This window comes from Haplochromis burtoni, unplaced genomic scaffold (genome assembly GCF_018398535.1).
Source record: "Haplochromis burtoni strain Fernald_Lab_line unplaced genomic scaffold, NCSU_Asbu1 Contig_3, whole genome shotgun sequence".
In the NCBI taxonomy this organism is placed as follows: Eukaryota; Metazoa; Chordata; class Actinopteri; order Cichliformes; family Cichlidae; genus Haplochromis; species Haplochromis burtoni.
The window spans coordinates 566319-587882 of record NW_024582364.1 but is presented as its reverse complement, the minus strand read 5'-3'; the positions used below and the strand labels follow the sequence as shown (position 1 = coordinate 587882).

The window sequence follows — 21564 nt, the reverse complement described above, 5'->3', positions numbered from 1 at the left end:
TACCCTCCAAAGTTGGAGGTCGAAACAGGGTTATCTTACTGGGAAACAAAAAAATTAAATAAAATGAAACCTCCTCCAGAACTTCCTTTCTGTTTCCTTTCAGGAAATAAATAACAAGGAAATCATTTGGAGCGCAGCATAGAAACATGCCTGTTCAAAAGATTGATTTCATAAAAAATGTCAGTCATATTATTTCTAAAATGCATGGTTGCTTCATACCAAAGAAAGTACTGGCATGTCAGTGTGCATTAAATGTGATTTTAAAAGGCTGTTGAAAGGTAAACCACTGTGGGAACGTAACAATATTATTATTGGTTTTCTGTTAACGTGTTGTCCTTGTAAAGGTTTTCCTGTCAAACAGCTACTTAACCTTTTATGGGCTCATGTGCTGCATCAGGTGATTCACAGCAAATTGTCCTTTATAGTGTTATTGATATTAGTGATGCAATATATATATTATTGAAATTGTTAAATGTGTAGTGCTTTTTGTGGGCAATTGTGGAAGCTGGATTGTGCCACAGGAATAATAAGAGTTCCTTTAAAATGGCTTATTACAATTGAATAGATACACAAGTCATAAAGTGAACAGTGAACCATCGTTAACCTTTTAGAGACTTTAAATACGACAAAAGAAAGGAACTGTAAATGTTTTTAAGTAGAGTAAGTCTATAATTGTTCTGCTGATACGCTCCATCCTCCACAGCCAGCTTTTAATTAATCATGCACTACATTTTATGATCGTGAAACACTTCTTTTGGATGATTTTTTTTCTGAGTGTTAGCTGAAAGCAGAGGTGTCAGCTAAATTGTGCTTTTTTCTCACCATTATGAGACTGTTGTTCTGACATATTCTTGGTGGGGACGGGGCTGGGGCCGACGGGTGTGTGTGTGTGTGTGCGTGCGTGTTACGTGTGTGTGTGTGTGCACGTTCCAGAGCCACAGCTGAAAGGCATCGTGACACGACTGTTCAGCCAGCAGGGCTTCTACCTGCAGATGCAGCCGGATGGAACCATCGACGGCAGCAAGGACGAGAACAGCGACAACAGTGAGTGGAGCATTTTGGAAGCCACAGCTTCCAGCGTAAAACATTTAATGGCCACGAGTCGGTTATATAATAGATTGCTGCCTTTATACGCTTTAGCATTTTTAATTCTTATATAACTCGTGCTATTTGGGTGACCTAAAGCACTCTAAAATTAATTTATGACACCCTCGCTAAATTGGATTATCTTGATTAAAAAACAGATTTTAAAGGCAAGAAATACCCCAGAGCCAAATGCTCTCTTTTCTGCATATGATTATGTAATAATATGCACATAAATGTGCCAAAATCTGCTCAAATGTTTTATGTACTCCAAGCCTGTTTTCTCAAAAATGACGTAGTCTCTAAATATCATATTTATCTGGTAACTATAATTAATTTGCTATAGTAAAAACAATTCTGGTATCCCCACCAGGTCCCTACTAGGTAAACCATTTCTACTGTGTACACTTCATGATTGAAAGTGTCACATTGTTTTGATTGATATGGCTCCAAAGCACGTGTGACCATCACATCAAAATTTCCTGCCTGGAAAAAGCCATTGCTAGAAGTGGTTGTAGGCCCATAGCTTCACTCCATGCCACAAGAACCTCCCCTGCAATATTTCACTGCAATCGACTTTCCATAGTGAACTACCAGTGAATAAATAGTCTCTGGGGTATACCCCATCCACCTCCACAAGAACAGAAAGGAGTGCAAAATCAGCCGTGTCTGTAGAGAGTCTCTTATATTAAAACTTGTAGCTTTTTGTTAAGAGTTTCCTATAAAGGATCAAGGAATAGACAGCACATATGTCAGGGGGGAACAACCGTCAAAGCTATAATGATGACACTCCCAGTCTGGAGTGAGGCCAATACAGGAAACCAACCATGACTTTTCTTCTTCTTCTCCTGCCTTACTTACAGAAAACCGCAGCCACAGCTGCTGGACCAGGGCAGTTATGTGCTGAAATGAATGCTTCACTCCTCCATTGTTGTTGCTGTATATTTTAAGAGGAGATAGATCTTTAATGAGAACCACTTAGGGCATAAAGTGAGGGTCTTCAGGACAAAACGGATTACTGCATAAGGGGGATGGGAAGGAAAGTGAGAAACATTCACATATAATGCATTTCATGTGTTTAGCTTGAGCAAACAGCTGGTTTTTTTTGTTGTTTCTTTTGAAGGTTTCCATTCTGTCTAAAAGGTTTTAGCTGGTTGAGGGTTTAGCTGCATGTGAGGATTTCCCCACCTTTAGGTAATCCTCTAGTTAAGCAGTCCCCCTGGCCCAGAGATGGAAGAATGCAGTGAATAATTCAGCCACAGCAAACTAAAAATACCACCTTCTCCGTTTGTACCCAATGAATAATTCTCTATATTAGATGCCTCAAGCATACAGACTGTCTAAAGTAAGACACACAGAGGGAACAGGCGAGCAGGAGGTGCCACTAGAGGAATTCAAAGTGTAGAATAGAGGAGAAGATGGAGACAGTAAGAGGAAGAGAAAGGGGAAGAATAATCGCTGTCAGAAAAAGAGAAAGGAGATTTTGTATTCAGGTCTTGCACTGAGCCATTGATCTCTTAGCTGGATTATTAGAATAATAGATTATCCTCCACCCTTCAACTACGACATCCTCTGACCCACCTCATCCACAGCTTTAGCTGATAGAATACAGCAATTTATTTTCAGGGGGTGCTTCAGTGGAACCGATGGTAGTGAGGAGCATGATGGCGCCTGAATAATAGCAGTGACCTGTACCCAGAGTGCACTTGGTTTCCATTTTCATTTTTATCAATTGCTTCATTTCAGTGCGGAACGGGAAGCGGTGAAACAAGGACACCGCTGAACAGGAAACAGTTTTAGTGACAAAAAGGAGGAAAATGATGATGAAAAATGAGAAAATAATGGAATTTCTTCTTTAATCATGCCTCTCTCATTTTTAAATAGCTCGATTTTATTATGGGTTTGGCAAATTGTGCAAAGTGCTCGACTGAGTCACAAAGTTGCTGCCTTCAGGCTCAATATACAGTTACAAGTATGGAAAATTGCTTTAGTGGTAAGCATGACTGGCTGGAAGCTGTACGCTTAACTAACAGCGAGGGCTTAGGAACACCGTTCCATTAATTACCATCCATGTTCAAATTTGAACAGTTATTAATTTGATTGTCATCAGTTGATCGCCTACAGTAATTATCTGCACACTCTGAAGTTCTAGAAAGATACTGCTGGTTATGAGACACCTGCGGTTTCAGGCAGTCACGCTTCATCTATCTCTGATGCTCCGGGTTTGATGGATGGAATGAGGATAGACTTCCTTATTACCTGAAGACCCATACGCTAATTTCAAGTGCTTTCAGTTTCCAGCTGGAGTGTGGAGGAAAAAAATAAGCTCTATATAATTGCAAATGTGACAGTGTATACCTGGATTTCTCTCTGGATTTGGAGATATGCCCTTGGCATTTGAAATTTGGCTAAGTTTCTTTCTGAAACTTTTCCTGCAGTGTTTATTTCCTGCTGTGCTAGTATTCCTCACATGAAATTCACTTGCCTGAGTCTAGCCGCTGCAGGATTTCTTGTAGTCCATTACTGCTCTTCTGGAAGACTTGGCATTTTGAGGATTTTCCTTTATTGAGTTGTTTGAACCTATTTTGTCTGGCCCTTTGACGATAACAGATCCCTGGAGAATCGCTTAACTCTTCCAGCGCCAGCCCGGCCTCTCTTTTTTCAGTGAGAGATAGGATTGAGGTGATTAAGGAGGAGGAATCAGCGTGAGAATAGTCATCAGGTAGTTATGGAATCAATCAAATGCTGGTGCTGGCATTTAGATGATAACTGAATGACAGCTTCTGTCAGCTCTCAAATTTTTTGGCAGGCAAATGAGAGCAGGGATTGTGGATCGTAATTATAACATAATAGTGTAGTAGTGGGCCATATTTTATGTCTCTTTTCCTCCCACTATTCAAGCAAGGCCGAACTGTTGATGGTGCCTCTGACAGACACTGCCAGACATCGACGAGACAAACGCAGCAGCCATGAAAGGCTAATGGAAAGAGGAGTGAGGGAGCATACAGAGGAGGTAAAGAAATGACAGAATAAGAAGCAGGGAACAGATGGAAAAATAGCTGAGAAGTCTTTGAAAATCAAACTGAAGGGGCTGAAGTACCCATTCTGTCTGGCCTCAAGGGTATATGTCCCTGCATAGCGGCCAGCAGGTATCACGCGCACCACTGGCCCCGAGGTCAGGTTTAAACCATTGGCAGCACGTCGATATTTATTGAGTGAAATTGAATCTGTTCAGAGGACAGACCTGTGTTGGCCCGATGCCTTTTTTCCCCCCTGCCAGCCTTTTCTGGTAGTCCCCATTGACACTTGCAGAACAATCACTCCAACATCACGGGGAGTTCACAGTACGCAAAGCATGCCCTCACCAAACCAACGCCCTTGATGGTTCAGTCCGCTCAGGAGATTCAGTAGCATTTGCCTGCAGCAGTTTTGTGATTGATGGGGTCTTAAATCAAAACACAATTTCGGTTGTTTGCTATCACAGATCTATGTCTACGCTGTTTTATCGACGCTCGTCTCACTGCTTTAAAGATTATGCTGCATACTTTCAGGTACGGATCAGCATTCAGTAATCACTGAGTCAGAAGCAGGTTTTCAGATTGCAGTGGAATATGACCAAAATGAACACTGATGACTTAAAACCTGAACATTTGTGCCTGGACATACTAGCTGCACTCATAGTAAGCCTCATTTCTACCGGTATGGCAGCTTATCAATTCCTTTCTGACTGGCAGTGCCAGTTACAATTTCTCATATTGGAGCTGCTGCAAACAGAGTCACATATGTGTGCATAAATAGTTGCTTTCATTTTGCAAAATCTAAGCCATCCAGGAGACTTGAATTCAACTAGATGTACAAAGAATCATAGGATGCTTTGTGATTCTTTGTGCAGTTACCTCAGCTAGATGTCATTAAAAAAGTTTTGGATTCCTGCTGTTATGCGTCACTGTGCATCAGAGTTCCCTTTGTCTATGTCCTGCACTGTTCACTTTACCGCTGACAGACAGCCAAAGAACAGAGATCAGAGGGTGTTGTGTCTACAAGAGTTAAGTGAAAACTCAATTGTCCTATTCTGTCCTTTGTGTCTGATGTCGCTCTTTCGTCTCTGCCTCTTTGTAACTGTTTCTCCTCCACTCTGTCTGCTCTGCAGCCCTGTTTAATCTTATTCCCGTGGGTCTGAGAGTGGTGGCCATCCAGGGGGTGAAGAGTGGCTTTTACATTGCCATGAATGGCGAGGGCATGCTCTACAGCTCGGTAAGACGCGACTCCTCGCTCCAGTCACGCCGCCATGTCGCGCATGTTTGAGCAGTGCCAGCATGCGTATTTCTTCATTAACACGTGTTGTGTTTTGTTCTGTTTGTTGTCTGTTTTAATATCCCATTGCTGCAAAGACTCAGCCCTGCCAATCCCTTTCATCTCTGCTAAATTTAAGAGCTCTTCAGATGTGCCTTTGTGTTGCTGTGCAGCACTTATCTCTCCCAACCCCTCCCCATCCTTTGTTGCACCTCACATGCTTTGCATTTAATTTGATATTAAGTTCAGTGCTCAGTGAAGTGCTCTCAGTTTGTTTTGTATGAGAAAAAAAGTGTAGCGTAATCTTAACATATTAACAGAAAGACTCTGGGGTAAACGTATGGGCAGAAATCTGTGCCATCAGAAACTGAATTTGAATAAGTTCAATTTGAATTTGAATTGCTCAGATTGAATCTGAATTGTAACTTGAATAAATGCTTTTGAAAACTGAATTTGAATTAGTCTAATTTGAAATTGAATTTATGGTTTGAAAATGATCATCACTAAATTGAAATTGAATTTTATATTTTGAAAATGAATTGATTTGCTTTGAAACTGCATTTTATCCTTTAAAAATTCAGCTCTCGAATAATTTCAGTTTCACTTCTCACCATTCGGTTTCAGTTCTACAATTCAATTTCAGTTCCAAAATTCAGTTTTTTGGAACTTACATCCGGTTCCGGTTCAAGTGCAGATTAATAGAACTACGTTTTACTGCGGACCGAAAGTGTTACTGACAGGAATCTACAGCGTCTTGAGCTGAATTAAGACTTCAGAAGTCATTCGTCATGTCGAATGACCAGCGGATAAACTCTCAGGTTGGTAATAAATGTATAACATGTATAAGAACAAGCGTCATGTTAACAAAAGATAGCCGTACAGTAACTGTTATGCTTATTGTAGCTGTTAGCTAAAAACGGTAATTTAGCGTAGTTTGCCCTGAATTCAGCTTTGACAAACAAATATGATCGACTGTTTCTAGTAGAATTCCAAAGTTGTCATCTTGCACCCTCTCAGAGTACCCCCTCTGTATGCTTGAACTGAAACCGAATGGTGAGAAGTGAAACTGAAATTATTCGAGAGCTGAATTTTTAAAGGATAAAATGCAGTTTCAAAGCAAATCAATTCATTTTCAAATTAGACTAATTCAAATTCAGTTTTCAAAAGCATTTATTCAAGTTACAATTCAGATTCAATCTGAGCAATTCAAATTCAAATTGAACTTATTCAAATTCAGTTTCTGATGGCACAGATTTCTGCCCATATAAACGTTACAAACGTAAATGTGTAGAATATATGCACTGGGAGTTGGGGGGTCTCCAGCCAAAAGATGTGGCTGCTGCATTGAAGATCAAGACATGCATGTCTTAGGAAAATGAGCTGCAGAGGGAGAGTGTTTGTAAGACAGCAAGAAAGAACTGCAATACATATCCCAGTTGGGATGGTTATATAACCTCTAGTCTTAGCAGAGGATAGTGCTACTGAAGAAAGAAGCCGATGGGAGGGCTGCATCACTCCCAAACCTCTGCTGAGGGACTTGGTGATTGCTGTGTGATTGCCAGACAGCCATGATAAATGACTGGCGAGAGCTGGAATTCACAGACTGCCCATCAAACTTTTTCTCTCTTAAAATACTCATAAAATACTTGAAGGACACAGTGAAGCCTGTGTCTGCTAACTTGCAGCTTACATTTATTGATAAGGGCGCCGCTTTACTGTTAGGGTGACAAGGGGAAAAGTTTGAGTTGAGAAGATGAATGGTGGACGCGATGTCTTTCTTTTGGTTGTTTGTTTTTTTTAAATGTGCTCTTGAATAACTGAAAAATTAGCTCAATTTACCATCGTTATTTCAGAATGACAAGCAGTTTTTACTCAGTAAAACTTGAACACAACTCAGTGCCTAGACAGATGTATGAGGCACTCACAAGTTCAGAGAAGGACATACAGTAAATGCGCATGGTTTTATGACTCACCCAGTAGACAGATTCATTCATAACCAAAGGCTCATAAACAAGTGCACATCTCTCAGTCCTACTGTGAAGCTTATAATAATTCTCCTCCCACCTATCTATGTCTAATTAAAGTTTAATCCTGCCCAGACAGCAATCTTTTAATTTATCAAATTGACTCAAGTTGGGGATGCTGAATGACCCCCACACAAACCCGCTCTTTATAAAATCATCATTTGTGTCAGAGTACTTTATTATTATTAATTACAAACCATTTAGTACTTCAGTGTCAAGAGGCAGCTTTTGGTGTAACAAACATTTGTCTTTACTTATCATCATTTTATCCACATTTTTTTCGGATGCAGGATCAACTCTTTGAGCCTTCTAAAACAGCTAGAGTAATTTTTAATTAGAGGTTAGGATGTTTCTGCTGTAGCAGTCGAAGGACCGTTTTAATCAAAGCCACAAACTAAATGAATTTTCTAGCCATGTGGAAGGGGTCCGGTTCCTCAGATGTGAAGCATGGACGATTAGCATTGGTTATTTCCTTACCAATGCCTATAAGCCTATAAGCCTTGGAGGGGCTCATAAAAAGATTAAATTAACATGCAAACTACGTAAAAGCAAATATAGCCTCTGTTGTTTACCAGTACAGGTTATGTATGCGGATAAATAATAAAGCGTTGCAGGAATGGCATTATGGGGAGCATTTCTGTTCTTTATTCATGCATTTATGAGAGCTTTCTTGGTGCAACCACGGCCATAAAGTAAGTCCTTCATTCATTCCTCATTCTTAGTCACATTTACTTTTATTATTATTTGTCTGGGTCTTCATTGTTTTTCCGAGCCATCCTCGCTTATTCACTCTTGCTCTCGTCCTCCTGTCCTCTCTAAGATGAGCCTTCCATTTTACTATTTTGACTCCACCAACTATAAAGTTTGTCACTGCTTGTTTTGTCGTCTTGTTTTGCCTTCCTTACATCTGAGAGCAGAGACACATAGCTCTCTCCCGTGCCCCCCACTTGGGAGATAATTACTGAGGGATATCCTCCTACTTCTCTAACATTGCCTCCCTTTTACTTTTTTCCTTCCTGCTTCTTTGCGCTGTCTTGTTAGTGAGAGAACGCGACAACCCTTTCTTCTGTTGTTGTTTGAGATGCTTCTGAGAAATTGCACTGCACCCTTGAGGACCTTTTCTGTCAGTCTTTTATCTGGGTGTCAGGTATCATTGTTTTTAGTACTATCACTGCTGATCAGTTAAGTCGTTACATATATGCTGCCTGGTTTTTCTTGCTTGCAGAGCTTGCTGATGAGGATTGGAAGCTGATGTAGCTGAGGGTGAGCTGGGTGATGGTGCTTATGTGGAGTGTTTAGTGATAAAGTGCGTGGGGGCTGAACATCTACAATGAAGAGTTCCCTTCCATTATTTATAACACTCAATATGACCTACTTTGCTGCACAACAGTAACCACTGCTACCGTCTACAGTATCTATCTATCTAAATATGTTAATTTATGTTGCAAAAAAATTGTAAATCGCACACTGTTTTGTTTTTAGATAAATGGCTCAATAGAAAATTGATGAAGGTTTGGTAGTTTGTCATTCTACTTGATTACTTTATGAGCTAAACTGGTGCTTCTGTGTGTGCAAACAATGTAGCTGCTCATGGTGTTGAATCTATGCTAATGCCATGTACAGCCACCTCCCCCCCCCCCCTTCCCCCCAAAGGTAAAAAAAGTAGGTGCGATTTAATTGCAGACAATCAAACACATCATCTGTGGAGAAAATTGAGAAAAGACAAAAAATAACACCTTGCTTCAAAGTGACTGACTCCAGAGTCAGACAGAGGAAAAGAAGATAAGCATGGAGGGAGGGAAAATTAGAAAAAAGTGAGAAAGAGAGTTTTCAGTTTAAGTAACGTCTAGACGATCCCAGACCTAAATCTCTCCAAGAATAATAATAAGCTCCCCGGGAGTTCCATGGCAGCGCTGGGATTGTCACAGGGCCCAGATCTCTCAGATACACCAGTGTCTCAAGCCCATGTTTAAATTGAGGTCCTCGCCGTATCCTCCACATCTTTATCCAAATTCAAAAGATGTCTGTCGGCAGCTGCTCCTCAAAGCAGAGCCAGAGAGTTGCCTCCCTCCTGTGATGGAGCCAGCAGCTGATTTAGATTCAGGATGCATTCAGCTCAGTTCTTTTGGCAACCCAGTTTGGCAATCCATTACATCTTGTTCTCATTCTTCGAGTTTCATTTTACATTCCATACATTGGCACTCACATCTTTCATAAGCCCCAAACACACACGTTACCTCACACTTATCTGGACAGAGGTGCAGAACCACCAGAGGTGGTGATGGGTAGGAGGTTGTTTTGCTGGTTTTGCAGCTGGTATTAAAGTTAAGATAACCCGAAATCTAGATAAACATGATGTGAGTAACACTATCATGTCCAAAAAATCAAGGATGATGTGAAAATAGCAGCATTGGTCTTTAAAGTTCTCTGTGGAGTTTTTGAAGACTTCAGCGATAGAGGGGTTTTTATTTCTTTATTTTTCTATGATTTTCTATAAGAAGGTCACAATTTAGTTATTTTGAGGTAACACACAAGCGCACATTTAAAGATTTTTCAAAGGTTGTTGGCTGTCTTTTGCTCAATTCTCTGTCAAGGTGATCCCACATTGCTTCAAGAATGTTGAAGTCCAGCTTCCGGGCCTCCTTCTATTCATTTTTACTGTATTGGCAGTGTGTTTGGAATCATTGTTTAAAACTAAAGCAGTTTCCAATCAGATTCTTTTCAGATGGTGTTGCATTGTCGGTCAAAATTTGACAGTTCTTTTCTGTGTTTATAATTCCACCAATTTTAACAAGCACCACCCAAAACCACAGATCACAGATTGGCTGTAGACACTCACTGGTGTACTTCTCTTTTGACCTTCTCCATGCATATTGATGCCGATTTGGTATACCTTAGCCTTTTGTTACTGTTTTTTGTGAGAAGCTTCTTGACAGCCACCTTTCCATCGAGACCACCTCTGATGAGACTTTGACAAACAGTAGATGGATCAACTGACAGGCCAGATGCATCTCAATTCCTGTGTCAGGTCTTTCATGGATTTTTCCCCAATTTCTTAAGGACATGACACTCATTGTTCAAGACTGCTTTAAAAAAGTTGCTAGGAAGTCTGGCTCCTTGGAAGCAAAATATAACGAAATGAGTGGTAATTCAATGCTGTAGTGCTACATTTATACCTTGTGCAAAGCAGGAATTGCAAACTCAAAAGGGTATTGGTGCGTTATTGTCCTTTCAAAAATCAGTTTGATGTTTGTTTCTGTCAAAACAGATGATAAGCTTTTATATTAAAAAAGAAAAAAAATGTTGTGAAAATATGCAGAAACAGCCAAAATATTTGCATTCAGTTAGCAGTTTTGCTGTGTTTATTCACAGCGTCTCAGGTGAAGCTTTTTTTTTATCAATCCGTAGGTCCAAACTGAGACCCCTAAAGGTGCAGTGTAAGCACATGTCCAGTTTTGCTAACAAGTCTTCTGGTTTTGCCCATGAGATTGCTATGGAATATAAATAAGCATCCTTTCAATTACTGTAATATTAGCTTGCAGAGCCTGTTAGCTCTTTTTTAAAAACTTGTTTCAGTGCAGTAACAACTTCAATTAATTATGAGCTCCTGGCAGAGGAAGTGACAGGGCAAACTTGTTGTCCATATATTTGGGGCATTGAGAATGTGTGTTGATGTGTATTTTTGTGCTTTTTCTTTGTCCCTGCGGTTCTGTGGTTTATGTCCATTAATAAAATCTCATTAATCACAATAGAGTCTGACCCCATCTCTTCACCTCGCATTTCTACTCAGTCATCCGTGAACAAGGTTCTCTGTTAGAGACTTCAAAGTCACTTACATTTCACCCCAGTCATTCCCAAACTGCATCCAGGGTGCTTTCTAAACCGCTCCAGCTTTTCATGGACAGCACAGGGCATTGTTGCCGTGGAGAATGTGGAGGGAATTTTATAGTGTGTCAGCAAAGCAAGTGGCTAATGGTGAATGGTAGGTTAGTACTTGGGTGCGTATGTATGTGGGTGTGTGTGTGTGTGTGTGTGCTCTTGGCCTAATTTGAGCACCAAACAGATGAAGTAGCGATGAAGCCTTCTGCTGTGTAATGTATCACTGTCTGCCCCCCACCCACTCAAACACATACATTCACACATAAACACACACAGAGCCAGACAGGCACAACGTGACCCCAGTGCCCTGACAGCGAGCCAGATCTTTGCCGTTTGACAGCGTTTCAGCAGGCATTCAGATACACTCCGCCGCCAGAGCTTGTCCTCTCTCCTGCTGACCAGTGAGACGTTTCCACACTGTCGACCATGTGACCTCCACTTTCCCTCAGTCCCTTACTCAGCCTGCAATGCACTGAGGTCATACACACTGGGACTCATTACTCTCAACTGCGGCGTGCCATCCAAAAAGAGACCACACACACACACACACACACACACACACACACACACACACACACACACACACACACACACTCTTTAAGCTGTACTGAATATGACATAAACTAATTTAAAGCTACAGATTTTTTTTATTTATTTATTTATTTATTTATTTATTTTTTGCATGAACAATCAGCCAAATGACTGTGTGTAATATACAGGTGCTGCTTAAAACAACTAACCAACAAAGCTCTACACAGATTTTTAGCACTCTTTAAATCCATACCACCTGCTGAAAAGATACCCAGATGACGTTAACAACTAGCTGATAAACACAGTTTGGACTGCACAGTAAAGATGCCAGATGCTTTCCTTGGGAGCTGGTAAAGCAAAACAGAACTAAAAAGTAAAGCACCTATAAAACTTACATTAAACATGTGGTCAGAAACAGCTTTAAATTATTCCTGATTTGTATCAATTACTTCATAAAGGACATTTACACATGCATTAATCTCCCGAAGACGTAGAGTTTAAGTATAACCGCTGTTTGTCAAAGCCTTACCCTTATCCTAACCTTAAAGCATGTCACTAACCATAAAATGCATTGATTTATGTTATGGGGACTTTCTTTTTGTCCCCACAAGGAAGACACGTCCCTATAACGTGATGGTATAAACAGATTTAGGTCCCCTCTACATGAGTAATACCTGGACTACACATACACTGTCACCTCCAGCAGGGAGCAGAATTGGGCTGTCACTCAAACAGACAACCTTAAAAGGGCACAGAACCTTGCAGGAGACATTAATAAATGAAATATAGCAGTGACACAAAAACACACCAATAGTACAAAGTCTGGCTTAGCTGAGATCTGAGATGGCCCAACATCTACCAAACCAGCTGTTCTGCCTGCATTTTTTTTTTTTTTTGGCACACACACGACTTCCCTGCCCTTCAAATTGACTGGCATTAGATTTTAATTTAGTCTCGAAGAGGACATTGTTGTGAACAGGGACAAGGACTGAGGGGTTGGCAGCCTCCTTGTCAGCACACATTAATCAGCACATGTGTGGTGATAAGTAAAGATTTTGTGCAGAAAAAGCAAATTTGTGCATTTTCCAGCCTTTCTAACACGATTGCCAAAGGTGACAAATGACTGTGCATCTTTACTGTACATCTGGAATGGGTTACAAAGTCAAGAGCATTGTTTCCTGTCTTGCACTGTCATGGCAATAATCTGGCATCGCACTCAGGCATGGCAGTGTATCCAGTATCTGGTTCTTTCCAGTTTTCCAGTCATTACTGTGAGTCCCCTTGCCTCTCTCCTTGACTTACTTTGATAATGAAACCAAGAGATAGAAATCTTCCATTGTCACATTATTCTAATAAGACTATCGTTCTCATTAGTCTCCTGTGTGTGTGTGTGTGTGTGTGTGTGTGTGTGTGTGTGTGTGTGTGTGTGTGTGTGTGTGTGTGTGTGTGTGTGTGTGTTTACTGGATGTTTACCGACCTTGGCAACTTTCACATACTGGTCATGAGTTCTTTTTTTATTTTGCTGCTTTCAGCTTTCATGTGGGTGAAAATGTATTTTCTGTTTGCACTGACAAATATCTATAACATTTTTACCTTCCTTCACTCAATCTTTTTGCAGGAGGTGTTCACCCCAGAGTGTAAGTTCAAGGAGTCAGTTTTTGAGAACTACTATGTGATCTACTCGTCCACTGTGTACCGACAGCAGGAGTCAGGTCGGGCCTGGTTCCTTGGTCTCACCAAGGAGGGACAAGTAATGAAGGGCAACCGGGTCAAGAAGACTAAGCCCTCATCGCACTTTGTTCCCAGGCCAATTGAAGGTATCATAAAGCTTGTAGAAGCACATTTTTGGTACAGCTTTAATGTTATTTCTTTTTGATTTCATTTTTTTTTTGTAATGCATGCACTTCCCATCACGTACACTAGTATTATCGTGCAACACTGGTGGTTAAAGCAGCGATCCACCAGCTCTAATTAGCCTTTGAAACCAGATAATGTCTTATCTGGCTTTGGAGGACCTTCATTACCAGCTGGAACTGTTCGGTTTGTTAATACGTTGGCATTAAGGAGGAGGGAGAAACTAATGAAACATAGTATAGGTGCATCATGGGAAATGAAAAAAATCAATGTTCTTTTTTTAAACTTAGCAAATCCTTTTGACACACCTAAAGGTAAATGATATTGACATTCGCTGTTTTAGCTCAAACAATCCTTGGTATTCTTCAAGCTTTATGAGGGAGCAAAATGAAATCATTTGCATTGCATTCCCATTCTCCAAACCTGGCTTCTAAAGGGATTTATCATTTTGAGCATTTATTTTGCTCTTGCTTTGTTATTTGTCAGCAAGATTAACTATCTCATTTTCGATGAAGCTTAGTAGAGCAGTGTACGGGCAAAGGGGGAATCCTTAAAATTTTGTTGCACATTCAGGCACAGTTTCTCACAAGTGTGAAGCAGGACTTTGGACTTGGCAAGTGATTCACTTTCAGTGCCCCAGTAGTTTACATATCTTTTGTGGGAGCTTTGTTAAAATATCACATAGATATTGTTGTAATAACTTGTCAAGCAATGTGATAAAAAAGTGCAGACATGGCCTAATTCCCCTGTCTTCTCCCTCTCAGCCTGGTATAATTGTCCCAGCCTCACACCTGACCTTGTCTCTGTCTGCACATCCATCTCTTCAATCTACTCTCCACTCCGCTCCTCTTGTTTCCATCCCTTTCCTTGGCTTTCCATCTTTTCCACAGTTTGTATGTACAGGGAGCCATCACTGCATGAGATAGAGGACAAGCACCGCTCCAGGAAGAGCTCAGGGACTCCCACCATGAATGGAGGGAAAGCTGTCAATCAGGACTCCACATAGCATCTGAGGGAGGGGCTTCCAGCAGGGGGGAGAGGCCTCATCCTGAATGAAGGGAAGGGGCCAAAGGAAACTTCACCCGTCCCTCCCAATGTACGCACCACCATGGCCCGTGACAAACAGAGGGGTTTATGATGACAACGAGGAGCTATTACTGTACACCCAAGACAACGAAAACAAAAACTGATGTCTTGCCTGTGAAAACCTTTTAGATGAATTAATATGAAAAAGACTATATATATATATATATATATATATGGAGAAGTCATTTTCAATCAGGACTTGACCAACCATTTTATGCAAAAAAGTATAAAAAAGCTGTGATAAACAAAGAAATGGTGGTCTCCCTTCACGTAAATACAAGTATCTGTCATTTTCGATTTATGCTGTGAAAAACAAGCTTTAATACATGTTCACTTTTCGTACATTGATTTTTTTCTACATGCTATTGCATTCTCATATGCTTTATTGTGTTGTTTTCAATAATAACTATACCATCTTCATTATAATCATTATTACTAGTCTGTTGCTCGATCATCTTATTTACTAGCTTTTTGTTTTTGAGACAAAATACTTTTTTTTATTACCCTTATGTGTTTTTTTTCTCTCACAGTTTGATCTTGAATGCACTGTCACACCACTTGCACTGGTGTGAGGGTAAGACTAAATATATTGATAGTTCTCTTTGCTGGACTTCAATGGGAACAGAGTGCTTAGGGTGGGATGTAATTTACTCAGGTGTGTATTGTAAGTTAGACTAATGTGACTATAGGACACAAACTTCCATATGTTGCCCTGGGACCGATACAAGCAATATAACAGAGTGCAGTCTAGTATGTCTCTAAATGAAAAAAAAAACAAAAACAATAAAACACTGACAATACATCTCCACGGTTGGTGTGTTTGTCAGTAGAAAAGACAAAGAAAGTTGTATGAGGCATTAAAAGTTGGAAACGAGTGAAAACCTGTTTTGATACAGTTTCTGTATTATCTCATCACTTAAAATGAGCATTAGGTTATAAACAAAGAGATGTCCAAACTTGTCAAAAATGACAAAGAATAATATTCTCTCCAAAAGCTGAGAGGATGGCAATGACCAACATCAGCACTACGAGCCATGGCCAAAAACGGTCACTACGCATTTGCACCTCGAGAACCACAGACCCCTTTTTCTGCTGTTAGCTATAACAACAACTCAAAATATAACTATGTAACAGTAGTCGTGCTTTTGAACTATACGGACTAAACATGAAATAACCTTTGATTAAAGACTTCTGCAGTTTTTCTACGCAGAAAGAAAAGAAGTGGCAATTTTTTTGGCAAGCCCGGCCGTGAAGGGTTGCGTTGACTAATTTCCAGAAAGTTCTACTATTTCTATTATTCTGTTGTGAAATGACCAGAGACTTTTTCAACACTGGTGGACAGGGTGCCTGACTGTTTAATAAATCACTGACCTAACATGTTGAAAATTTGTTCAAAAATTGTAAGGTCACAATCATTCAAACTTTGCCATCACAATGGAAGCCAAATGTTTCATTGAGGAACCAGTACATATGGATTTGGCCAGATTCGAGGAGGATGTCTTACCGTCTCAGTGGGATTTTCTGAAATGGTAACGCATGCCATCTCTATTCCCACTGGTTTTGTGACCAATGAAATGAGCCACTTGCTGCATTGTGGAGGAAAGTCTCTCTCTTTCATAAATCAACAGATTGACAGGGCTGTATAAACGAGTTGAGTTGACTGGGACACCACATACGCTGTGTACGCTGCTGAGCTTATTTCTAAACCCCAATTAGTTTGTCTAACTCAGGAAGTCCTACAGTTGTGCAGTGAATGGGCCAGACGTAGAGGCTGGATGTCCACTGTCCAGCACTAGTTGCACAAAGACTGGCACCAATGTGGTGTTTGGATTGGGGTTAATAGTGTTATTTCTTTTTTACTATTATTAAAGATGACGTACAGCTAAGCCTAGCCAAGTTAGGAAAGCTGAAAAGGGGAAACGGTTGAGATCAAGCATGACCATCGCATGACTGTAGAAGTTGATGTAAGTTTGGTTTAAGTTTGAGGCGGGATCCAAGAGGAATGTCTTTAGATTTTTGGGAGCATATGTCCAAAATGTTTTATGCAATAGTTTGATCAGTATTTTAGCGAGAGCTCATACATCTCTCCTACATCTGGTTAGAAACCGGTTGCTAATTTGGTGATATGTACAGTAAATAGCACACATTCAGCTGCACGCAGCAAACTACAGTGGCATAGGCATCATTATGGATCTAGGAAAGTCTTCCATCTTGGACCCGGGTCCGCAGCTGATGCAAGTTACCTGTAAGAGCTAACAGTAGATTAGTTCAACTTCCACAGTACCTACTGAATAACAGTGATACATACAGTATATTAGACATGACACTGAAAGTCAGCAGGCAAGACCAGCATACAAGTATCTTTATACAGAGGTTTATACTGGTGCATATGACACATGTGTGGACTTAAAGCAATGCATGAAGTTAAGTGTACTGAAGGTCAACTCTTGACAGATGAATGAAAGGATCTGAGACAGGAATGAATACATGGAGTCAAAAATAGCTAATGTGAGAAAGCAGTAAAGCAAAGCACTTTTTTGTGGGTTTCTTGATGTGTGAAAGGGGTTAATAAAGGCTTTGATTGTATGAGATAATAACTATTATTTTAATATTTTTATGTTTGCAGATGATTCACTGCATTGGAACATGCTCATATATGCATTATGAATTCTGAGATGACAAAAAATATGCATTGATTATATAAAAAACAGAATGAAGTTAGTGATTGTTTAAGAATAAAGACTATGTTATCAAAAACTCTCAGCTATACAGTGACTGATTCATTGAATGTGTTGTTGATCATGACTGAATTATCTTTTTTCAAACTTATGTCACTCTTTGTAACAGGAACATAATTAGGATAATAAGCAGACAAAACTGAATCGATCAATGTGTCATTTTTTATTTAATGGGATTCACATTCAATTCAAATCAGTTTCCTCTATCGTTCACAGAAGTGATTTATGCTCTACCTAGCCTCTAAATCCGATATGTCATTTTGGGATGGCGCTCTTTCGCCCTTAATTCTCACGTTGTCATGGAAACAGACCTTCCATGTCTGCAAGGAGAATGAGGAGGAGGAGGATGAAGGCTCCCCTGACTTTCAGGACGTGGCTTGTATTCTCTCCTGCATGATGGCTGCAGCACAAGACTACAGGGTATGGGGGGGTATTTTGTTCTCTTCTATTTTGGTTTTTCCTTCACTTACAGTACACAGCTGAGAAGAGTGCAGGCATGCAACCTCAGGGACAATATGTACCAAAAATGACATGGAAAAAGATGAGAAGCAACAAAAAGAGAGAAGGGAGTTGAGGGAAAGACATGCTGCATTATTCTGTTTTTTGCATTTAAGAAATCCACTTTTGCAAATATGAAATCTCATAGACTTCTAGTTGTAATTTTTTAATGCACCACTGTTGCAGCTTTACTTCAGAGTTTTCTTAATTTCAAAGAAAGCCAATGCAGTAATTTAAAAAGTCTCTGTGAGGCTGTGCTTAGGTACAGAAGTACATAAAGTTAATGCTGATGCAAATATTAGGTTCCTAATGGCAACGTACTGATGCTTAGGGCTTTTTCCTGCTATCAATCCATTTGCTTCCGCTTATCCTTTTCAGGATGGCAGCTATCCCAGCTGTCATAGGGCAAGAGGCAGGGCACACCCTGGACAGGTCACCAGTCTAACACACAGGGACAGACAACCATTCGCACTCACATCCACATATGGGCAATTTCGATTTTAAATGTTTTCAATTAACCTATCCCCACAAAGTGCATGTCTTTGGACTGTGGGAGGAAGCCGGAGTACCTGGGGAGAACCCACGCAAACACAGGGAGAACATGCAAATTCCACACAGAAAGACACTGCTGGTGGAATCAAACTCAGGTCCAGTGCTAACCACTGTGCCACCGTGCTGCCTTTTTCCTGCTAGTATGTGTTAAATAGTATCAACCAATTAATGTACCAAAAATGCAACTTTAAAGTTATAATTTTGACTAAATGGGGAGTAGATCTCTAAACAGAATTACATGTTAAGACCATACCTCATGGGGGCACTAGAGAAAAAGTCTGGGGATCTTCAAAGTTTGAAGTTTGACAACAAAAACAACAAAAAAGCCAGCTGGTGGAGGACATAGTCAGAATAAATGGCTGACATTCTCACAATAGTGTGAGAAACAAATTTGTTGTCAAAAGTGTTTTGGAACAAAATATAATTTTATTGCTAATGACCTGGCTATCCCCTCCCCCCCAAAATAAGCTTTATATTGTAACATAAAGACCCTACAATAATAGAGAGAAACGTCAATAGTCACACATTTTATGGCAAGAGATACGACATCCTCATAGCAGTACATACTGTACCTTTGTAATCAATGTTCACAAAGAGTAGAAACAAGTCAAGGTCAGCTACTTAGACATCTGTGGGTGTTAGCAGTCTAAACAGAGTCATCTGTTTGGATACACATAGGACAGCCAAGAGCTGTAAACAGCTCGAAGGCCATTCTACCCATCTCTGTTAAAACTGACCTCTGCCATGTGTTCTCCCACCCTATCTCCTTTCTTGTGTGGGCGAGGCCACCTTCACACATATCCTACAGAACAGACTAGGAACTTTGCAGCTTCAAAACAAAAATTACAAGTGACTCAGTATTGTATTAATATCAGTTTTGACCCTTTTTAAAAATAAATCTAGCGACCCCCAAATATTATTTTGGAGGTTAAGCCTCACATTGTGATTTTCTCACATGAAATATGCCTAAATCAATATAACCTTGCTTTCAAAGGCACATTACATAGCCATGGAGCATTTTAGCCACAATGTTTTAGTGTCTGCCCAAAGGGGTAAAAGAAAACTGTGAGGTTAAGTTTCACTTGGGAGCTTTTCTTACTAGATTCATTGAGAATGTGTTAGTAAATACTGACATAATAGCAGGAGCTTTAAAAGTAATACCACAGCAGACAAGTGAGGAACAACAAGAAAGGAGAACCGTGGAAGAAAAGCACAGACATTACCTGCAGTGGAGAGCCAACACTGTCATTCCACAGTGAAATAAATGACATAAAAAAAGATCATAAAATTGTCTAAAGCTCTGTGAAACACCAGTGCAGGGCAATGTTGAAACTTTTATACACAGCTGTGAAAAAGCGCTTGATGTTAGCATGCTAACATTTGCGCAGTAACAATGCTAATATGCTAGTTAGCTGATATATTGTGTTTGTCAGATTAGCACGCTCATGTTTGCTAGAACTAAGCCAAAGGACAACCAAGCAGGCTGGAGTTTTGTGAAATGGTGACAGCTGATAAGACGTTATTAGAACTGGGCTACCGATTCATGCTAAAAATCTATTTTACTTGGGTAGCAATAAGGGATGACATTAGCAGGACTCACTCTTTCTTCTGGAAAGCATCCAAGATGGTTGCTTCGGGGCAGGATAAAACAGCACTCCGGCTTGTTTTGGCTATTTATCTAGATTGGATGGCTGCTACACACTAAAAGGATAAACGAATAACAAAAGCAAACTCAAAACAAGAAAAAAAACCCTCCAAAACTAAACAAAAGCACGAACACACGATACCTGGATAATGTATGAGGACTAGGGTGTGCCTAAAGGTATCTATAGATTATGAACACATTTCAATAACAAAATAAAAACTCAAGGAAAACTAAAAAAAACTCAAAGTCTTGCATATATCTGGATTTTTAAAAAAAAGGACAAATAAGATGCCTAGAATGTTTTTTAGAAAATTAACAAAGATTTGAGAATAAACAAACAAACAAAAAATCATACACATGGCGCTGTCAAGAGCTGATGACAAGAGCTGGTCCTCTAGTTTGTAAAAATATACTCTATTTGGTCAAATGCAGCAGAAGCTTGGTCATTATGTTTTTTGACATTCGTGTGGTCGTGAATCATAAATTTGTACACTATGGTCTAACTGTCAGTGCATTACAAAATGTTACAGGCATTAAAGCCTTACAAAGTAAGGCATTACCCTGCGGAACAGTGATACTGCTTTTTTGATAAGTGGCAAACTTGACATTACTTTTATTTTTATTTCACAGAAGGACAAGAGTTGGATGATAAAGTAGAAACTGCATCCAGGACAGAAGCAACAGCTTTATACTGCTAAGATAACTAAGACTCTTTGCAAGCATCTGCACAGAGAGCATGCTAACACAAAACTAGCCAAAACTCAGAGTGAGGTTAAAGCTGAGTGCATGCTGACCCCACCCCAGCAGCCAGACTCAATAAGCAACAAAAGTGTCTTTTCTTTTTTATTTTACCTTCACTTTTGTGTTCATAAGTAAAAAGTAAAAGAAAGATTGTATAAGTATTTTATAGAGTAAGGTGAAAATAATGTAGCAAGTAGTGTAACAAGTAGTGTAACAAATTAATTAATGCACTACTTAAAAAAAAAGTAATAAGTAATGTGTAATACATACATTTTCTTGAAAAATGACCCCAACACTGGTGAGGACCTCTACTGTAATGCGATCTGAAGTAGAAGACTTACCCTCACACTTACCCTAAGTCTTAACCATTTTCCACTCACTTTAAAGCCTTACTTGACAGATTTTTAACACAGGTTGCACTGTCACCATGGCGATGAGAAAACGGAGATCCACCGTGTAGACATATATGTAATGACAACCAGTTACAGCGAGATGATCTTCAGCATCATAGCAGACAAATCGTTTTACTGGTGGAGCTTCAGACGTTTTCACAACATTTCAAACTATTCAAAATTCCACAATTTACATTTGATGTGTAATTAGGTTCTGCTCACAACTGTTGTTTGGACTTTGTACATTG

General features: G+C 39.9%; 1 protein-coding gene across 3 annotated transcripts in view; it reads left to right on the top strand.

The window, feature by feature from the left end:
• Positions 1 to 17507, top strand: part of fgf12a (fibroblast growth factor 12a) — a 28615-nt gene extending 11108 nt beyond the window's left edge. For all 3 annotated transcript variants that reach the window (XM_005912832.3, XM_005912830.3, XM_005912831.3), the window contains 4 exons: positions 934 to 1044; positions 5234 to 5337; positions 13429 to 13627; positions 14555 to 17507. In XM_005912832.3, the coding sequence (XP_005912894.1) occupies positions 934 to 1044; positions 5234 to 5337; positions 13429 to 13627; positions 14555 to 14670 (530 nt within the window). In that variant the 3' untranslated portion in view covers positions 14671 to 17507. The remainder of the gene's footprint in view (positions 1 to 933; positions 1045 to 5233; positions 5338 to 13428; positions 13628 to 14554) is intronic.
• The last annotated feature ends 4057 nt before the right edge of the window (positions 17508 to 21564 follow it).